General features: G+C 35.8%; 1 protein-coding gene across 1 annotated transcript; it reads left to right on the forward strand.

The window, feature by feature from the left end:
• The first annotated feature begins 2,850 nt into the window (after nucleotides 1–2,850).
• LOC145568635 (HVA22-like protein e) lies at nucleotides 2,851–5,606 on the forward strand. Its single transcript, XM_081628063.1, has 5 exons — nucleotides 2,851–3,043; nucleotides 3,171–3,197; nucleotides 3,940–4,062; nucleotides 5,112–5,306; nucleotides 5,398–5,606. The coding sequence occupies exons 1-4, from the start codon at nucleotides 2,997–2,999 to the stop codon at nucleotides 5,272–5,274; spliced, it is 360 nt and encodes a 119-aa protein (XP_081484189.1). The 5' UTR covers nucleotides 2,851–2,996; the 3' UTR covers nucleotides 5,275–5,306; nucleotides 5,398–5,606.
• Nucleotides 5,607–7,467: the final 1,861 nt, after the last annotated feature.

The following is a 7,467-nucleotide window of genomic DNA, read 5'->3' on the forward strand; positions in this document are numbered from 1 at the left end:
AAAATTAAGTCAGTTTAATTGCGGTTATTTTCTATTTCGGTTTGCTCAGGTCAAGTCTTTAGCTTAAATAGATTCTGGTCATTTCAGGTATAAGGTAATTTTAGTTAGGGTCACTTTGGGTTTCGAGTCTATTTGGGTCAATTAATTCAAGTTAAAGGTCGGGTCACTTTGGGTATCGGGTCAACTTCGGGTCGGGTCAACTTCGGGTCTCGGGTCACTTCGGGTCTCGGGTCAACTTCGGGTCGGGTTATTTCGGGTCTCGGGTCAACTTCGGGTCGGGTCATTTCGGGTCGGGTCGTTTCGGGTCGGGTCACTTCGGGTTTCGGGTCAAGGTCGGGTCAATTCCACTTCGGGTCGGGTATGGGTCGGGTCGGGTTGATTTCGGGTTTCGGGTCAATTTCGGGTCACTGTTTTCGGGTCGATTTCGGGTCATGGGTCGGGTCATTCGGGTCGGGTCATCGGGTCTGGGTCAGGATTGCCAGGTCTAGCAGCAGGTAGTCCAAGAAGTGGAGCAGATCGCCCAGATCGCAAACCCAGGAACTTGGATCTTGTACGTCGATGGGTCATCAAATTTTCAAGGTGCAAGTCTAAGCGGAGTGCTGAAGTCGCCACAAGGGGACATAATGATGGTATAATCTATCTGTTATGATTTTAAAGCTACTAACAATGAAACAGAGTATGAGGCTTTGATTGCAGGAATGAACCTAGCAAAGGATCTTGGAGCTTCTAATCTACAAGTGTTATGTGACTCTCTCATGGTAGCAAGCCAAATGAACGATGAATTTGCAGCTAAAGACTCCAAGATGATCTTATACCTAGACTTCGCCAAATCTCTAGCAACCAAGTTCACCACTTTTTCTATCAAACAAATACCCAGAGATCGATACACACAAGCAGATGCCCTAGCCAACCTAGGATCAGCTTTAAGAAAGTCCAAATTCTCTGTATTCTTATAATTGCAACAATTTTCATTACATATTTATCAATAGTTTTTTGTATTTCAATCATTTGTATCTTTTATTACTAATATATAAAAAATATAAAATTTTAATATTAATAAAGTATAAACTAAGATGGATTGAATAACATTTCAGATGATTATATTGTTCCATAAGTATAATTATCAAAATTAGGTAAGTAGATTATATGAATAGTAGCGTAAAAGTTCAATTATTGCATTTAAAAAAAATGAAGAAGATACATAAAATAGTGAATATTTTGAAGATATACACATACATACAAAGTAGGCCTATTCATAGATCGGATATCTAAATTTGATATCCGAATCCGATCCAAAAATTTCAAATATCTGATATTCGATATCCGATATCTAAAATCATTCGGATGGGATATTTCGGATATCCATTATCCCATATTATTGGAAACTCAAAATTGATTATGCCTATCTCTGAATGCCCAAGCCACACTCATCCACCTAGCTGCTGCCCTGCTTTTACTCGCAAACAACAATCGTAACAGCTCTCCGATTCCACACCATAACTCCTAACCACCGACCACCAATCAACCAATAGTTCCCCTGCTCCATTCACCAGCCGCAGCACCAACAAAACCAAGCTGCTGCCTGCTCCTCCACCATACGCAACAACCCCTGCCTACTTTCATCTTCAACTAACCACCATAATAAACACCCTCGACTCCACCAGTCAACCTCCATCTCCGTCCAGCTCACACACACAATCCGCGTAGCCGCACCAGCCTCATCACAGCAGCCACGGTACCCCACAACACCTACATAATCCCTCGCACCTCCAACCTTCTGCATTTTCGAACACACCTGACCACCTTCGCCTCCAATCATACCTTCAGCCACCCAATCCGAGCACCAACTAACACCAATTGTAGCCTGAACAGCTACCGCACCAACCCAACAGAGCGCCATCGCATTGTCACCTGTCGCACCCTCAAACCGCCATTGTCGCCCACCAACAGCAATCGTGCAGCATCGGCGCTACCAATCACCAAACCGCCAAAGCCGCAAGAAACAACCCTAAAATCAGAGCATCTCGAATTTAGGGGACGAATCAGTGGTTGATATCCATTATCCGGCCGGTGGCTATGAAAGGTGAGGTGGCGGCCTGAGCGAGTGAGCGTAGAGAGAAGGGGAGGAATTTAGGGTTTTTACTTTAGTGAGAGATTGAAATTTGAAAGTGAGTAGGGTGTTTGTCTGATTATTAACTTATTTTAGAAATATTTATTTTTTAAAAAAATATATTTAATTTTAATATTTACCCTTTAAATTATCGGATATCGGTTTGGATATCGAATATCGATATCTGATATTTTGGGATATCGGATGTTCGAAAATTTTTAAATCAATATCTAAAATAGTATCTAATATCAGATTTTTCTGATTGGATATCCGATTCGAAATGAAAACTCAGATCGAATATTCTAAAATTCGGATCGATTGCGGATCGAATTTTTGAATTCTCGGATTGTTTTGTATAGGCCTAATACAAAGTATACATTAGCATAAAAGATGATTAAATTAGTTTTCACGACTACTAAAAAAATCAAAATAATATTCCGTACTAGTAAGCTGAGACGGAGGAGTATCTATCATCAAACGGTGGATCATGATTCATGAACCGGTACACTCTTAATTACAATCTAACATAATTAAAATGATTAGGGAAATCGAGAAGAGATAGAAGGATGAAAAAGTACAAAAATAAATAAAACTTGAATTGATAAGTAGGACGGTGCAATGCTTGGTAAGACACGTCGAAGGCAGAATCAGATACCCACCTGCCACGTGACTTCTCCTTTACAAATGTGCATATAAATTCGTGCTATTCTCTTCTTATTTCTTGTAACTTCATTTAGGATTCCTAATTTCCAAGTTAACTTAGATCCTTGCTTTGTTTTTTCATTGGACTTCTCAAACCTTTTGCTTTTTACTTCTTTTTAAAGTTTCACTTTGTCTGTTTAAATAGTTTCTGCTACTCTTAATTCAAACAACAAAGCAATACAACATGAGCAAACTTTGGGTTTTCCTTACTCATCTTCACTCTGTTCTTGGGTAATTCTGTATTTTTTTTTTTTCTATTTTTCTTGCAATTTTGATAATTTTTCTACTTGGTTTTTGTTGTTTGATTAAATATATAAATGTTTTTTCTTAATTTGTTTGGTATGTTAATTTGATGCAGGCCAGTGGTAATGCTGCTGTACCCTTTGTAAGTATTTCACTCTCATTCATTCTTTTGTTCATTTTGTTTTGTTTTGGAAAGAATAATGAATATCAAATAATATATAGAAGTGATTTGATCTCAAGTTTTAAGCATTATTCCTAAGATTATAATCTATGTGTCGTCCACATTCTTGCTCTATTTGTGTTTAACCTATTTTTATTATGTTTTTTCTGACGTGTAAATTGATACTAGGATAGTTACAGTTCCAGTGTAACACCATAAACTTACTGTTAAAACTTTCCACAAAAAAAATAAAAAATAAAAAATTTCTTCTTCTAATTTTAGTCATTTTCAAATCATTACGTTCTCAAATGGATATTTCATGAATTTGTTACGTATTTTTGTTTACTGTGATGATAAACTTGTATTTCTCGGGCTTCAGACTTCAGAGCAGAGTCTCCTAAGCCTTTTTTTTTTTTTTTTTTTTTTTTTTTGTTTTTCTTTTAAAAAATAAAATAGAGACCTAATAAAAGAGTTCGATGCAGTTGGTTTCAGCTTAAGGTCACAAGTTTGATACCGCTAACTTTAAGTCACCATCCTTATCCCCACCAAACCTAGTCAAAGGCTAGATGATGAACTCGGGTTTGCTTTAATTGGGTCATTCATCTTACCTACCCGATTTAAATAAAAAAACACAAAAGTGGTTTTGAATTAATCGTATCCATGTTGCTAATTTGAATCATTATATGAGGTACTTATTTTTCGGCTTTCGGTGTAAAATATCTAGGTATGCGTCAGTGATGGCTATAGAGAGCCCATCAAAAGAAGATGATGAGCAATGGCTGGCTTATTGGATCTTGTACTCTTTTCTCACCCTTACTGAGATGGTATTGGAGCCTTTACTTGAATGGTATGTTTACATTTCCTGTGATCATACATTTAATTAAAATGTTAGCCAAGTTAATTAATCACTTTGTTTAACATTTAAGGAGTAATTTGCACTTAAATGACCTATTAAATTCTATTAATAACTCTTATATATATATTTTGTTCAACCTGATTCACCCTTTGTGCTAATCTGAATTTGGGCTCAAAACTGAGTGGTTAAGTTCCAATCCTCTCCCAATTGTTGTTCCGGAGGATCGAACACTCACTTTTATATACTACCTCCAATTTTTATTAGTTGACACGTTTTGACTTTAGCACTATTCACACAAATCCCTTTGACCATGTTTTGAAATTTCTATGCAAGAAAAAATATAGTTAAATGAGATCTTGTTAGATTCATCACAATGTATATTTTCATAATATTAACTTTTTATAATTTTTGCTTATCGGCGGCAATTAAAGATATTAGGGGGTGTTTGATTCAAGCATATTAGGTATAAGGTATGGATTTAGAATGACCAAAACTCATACCTTGTGTTTGTTTCTAAAAATTCATTTTTCAAACCCATCCCTCAAATTCTTAAAGTATGGGTTTTTGAAACCCAAGGGGGGAGGTGGTATGGCTCATACCCATATCTTTAGGTTTAAAAATTAGAAGAAAAACTATCATTCTTAGATAAAAACCAAACATATGAAATCAAGTATCAAGTTCCAACCCCATACCACCCAGGTTTCATTCCTCATTCCAAACCCATACCATTATTTGAACCAAACACCCCCTTAATAATTTAATTTGTGCATTGGTAAACGTAACTAAAGAAACGTGTAAAAAAATAGAGGAAGTATATATTTTGATAGAATCGTAAGACATCATGTATTATTCTGTATCGATAAGTGATAAGTGGCAAGTGTCCGATTTCGACCTTGTACGTACCATGGTTGCACCACAACATAAGACTGTGTGATAGTTGTATTGGTATCCATCACAATAAATAGTTTAAGTAAATAAATGAGACGATTAATGTTGTTACAGAGTATAATAACCCATTGTATGTACGTCTCTTGTTACAGGATACCAATTTGGTACACGGTGAAGTTGTTGTTGGTGGTGTGGCTGGTGTTACCCCAATTCAGAGGGGCAGCATTCATTTACGAAAAGTTCGTTCGGGAAAATATTAGAAAGTATGCTATCAAAGATTATAAAGGGTTTAATGCCAAGGGCAAGGTTAAGTGAAGATTTAATTACTACATCAACCAATGCTTAAGGTAGTGATTGTCTTGCTACTTTTGCCTAATTGAATCTTTACTCTCATCTTTATTTGAATACAAATTGAACCGTGCTTTATAATTTGCACAGGAAAGTGAAATCGAGACTCATTAATGAAAGGAAGGGTGAAAACATAAGACTAAGCTAGCTAGGATGTTTATTTTATTTGTATCGTACTAGTTAGAGTGAAGGGTTTCGTTTTCTTCAATTTGTAATGGACTTTTTCCTTCGTTTTCGTTTATGTTACAAGCCAGTATATATACACTTCCCTTTTACGGTTATATATATATTACTATTGATTTCTGTCTCCGTTTATTATTTACGAGCTAAAATCTTACTCCGTACTTGTAATACATTTTCTGTTTTACTAGCTAAAATTTTGATTTTTCCTTTGGCATTAAAAATTTTGTTTTTTCATTGGTGATTGATTACTTGGTACATGAAAGTTTGAAAGCAAAGTAGAGGGTTTATTAATCTTCATACGCTAAACTCAACTATTGAAGTTGTAGACCATAGCTTGTTAAAATTCTATAGGAAAAATTGACGGGAATAATCCCAATTTTACTCGATTCGTCTAAAATAATCCCAACTTTCAATTATTTTTTAATAATCTGAACTTTAATATGAATTTGCTTTCAACAATCCCAACCGGCCATCAAACTTGTTACAACAAATCACGTGACACGTGTCATGACGTGATTGGTAAAAAAAAAAAATTTAAAAATTAAAAAAAAAATTAATTAACCAAAAAGTAAAAACCCACAACCCCTTCCCGGTAGCCCAGCCACCTCTTCAGCACCGTACCTCCACGTAGCCTAGGGTCCTCCATCTCCACCGCGCCGCCCTTCTCTTATTGTCCTCCTTCACGGCCCAAAACCACCATGTCCAGTCGCCCACTCCCAAAATCCTACAAAAAACACCTCCCTCACCCGCATAAACCCCGATCTCCACCTCCTTCACCCTCGAAATCCTAGCAAATAGGGATTGCGAAGGTTAGGGAAGGGGCGATTAGTAGTTTAAGAGGTGGAGGTGTTACTAAAGATTTTTGGGAGATGAAGGGGGTTATTTCGAGGTGGGTGAATGGAGGTTTAGGGTGAAAGGCGACAGTATGGGCGGCGCAAGGGAGGGATCTGGGGAGCAGTGGGGTTGACGGGTGGCCTGGCGTTGGGCGGAGGTGGGTAGCTAGCGGGGGTTGATGGGGGAAGGGAAGGTGTATTTTTTTTTTTTTTAATTTTTTTAATTTTTATTTGTAAGTTAAAAACATTTAGTTGATTTCTAAAAAAAATACGTTAAGTTGATTTCTTTAAAAAAAAAAAACATTTAGTTGACTAATCACGTGATAACATGTGTATATAAAGTTTAAAAAATTACCTATTTAAAAGGTTGCTGGTCACTTAAAACCATTGAAAACAAATTCATATTAAAGTTCAGATTAATTAAAAGTTGAAATTATATTGAGTGAATCGAGCAAAGTTGAAATTGTTTTTATCAATTTTTCTAATTCTATATTGTGATATTTCATATTTGTAAGTTAGGAGTTCTATGTTGCGTTTGTATTTAAAAGTAAGTGGCAAAAAGACAAAGGAGCAAGCACATTAAATTAAAAATATCAAGTATGTCGGCAAAGTCAATATACTAGAAAACCTTTTACTTTCAGTGAAAAGCAAAAATATGATGCAGAAATTCTGACCGACATCAACCCATAAATAGTAGCAACTAGCAACAGAGTTTGTAAGCATGCAATTGTATTCAAGTGTGTCAGACAGTCAGTGTGTGTAGAACCACGAATTACTTCCCAAGTTTCCATCAAAAAAACGAAAGGCAGCATTCACAAAAGGCAAAGGTGTCCATTTTTATACTCCCTCTCTCCCATATTACTCCCTCCATGTTTTAATAAGTGTTACACTTTGATCGCTATATAATTTTAATCATTTTAATTACTCCCTTCATATTTAATAAGTATTATATTTTAACCGTCATGTAGTTTTAGGCAATGTTAATTGACTTAAATAAAATAAGAGGTAAATGAAATAGCTAGAGTATTAAAAAATTATAAAAGAAAGATAGTGGGGGTAGTTTATTGAAAAGTAATGATTGTGAGAGGAACGATATAATAAAAAAGTAGTAGTGGATTTAGGTGGAGATCAATAGAAAAAAAAT

This window comes from Chenopodium album, chromosome 11 (genome assembly GCF_948465745.1).
Source record: "Chenopodium album chromosome 11, dcCheAlbu1.1, whole genome shotgun sequence".
NCBI classification, from domain to species: domain Eukaryota; kingdom Viridiplantae; phylum Streptophyta; class Magnoliopsida; order Caryophyllales; family Amaranthaceae; genus Chenopodium; species Chenopodium album.

Coding starts and splice junctions, on each gene's coding strand:
- LOC145568635 (XM_081628063.1), top strand. CDS start 2,997: ATGAGCAAACTTTGGGTTTTCCTTACTCATCTTCACTCTGTTCTTGG. Junction 3,044..3,170: donor CATCTTCACTCTGTTCTTGG/GTAATTCTGTAT, acceptor AATTTGATGCAG/GCCAGTGGTAATGCTGCTGT. Junction 3,198..3,939: donor GTAATGCTGCTGTACCCTTT/GTAAGTATTTCA, acceptor TAAAATATCTAG/GTATGCGTCAGTGATGGCTA.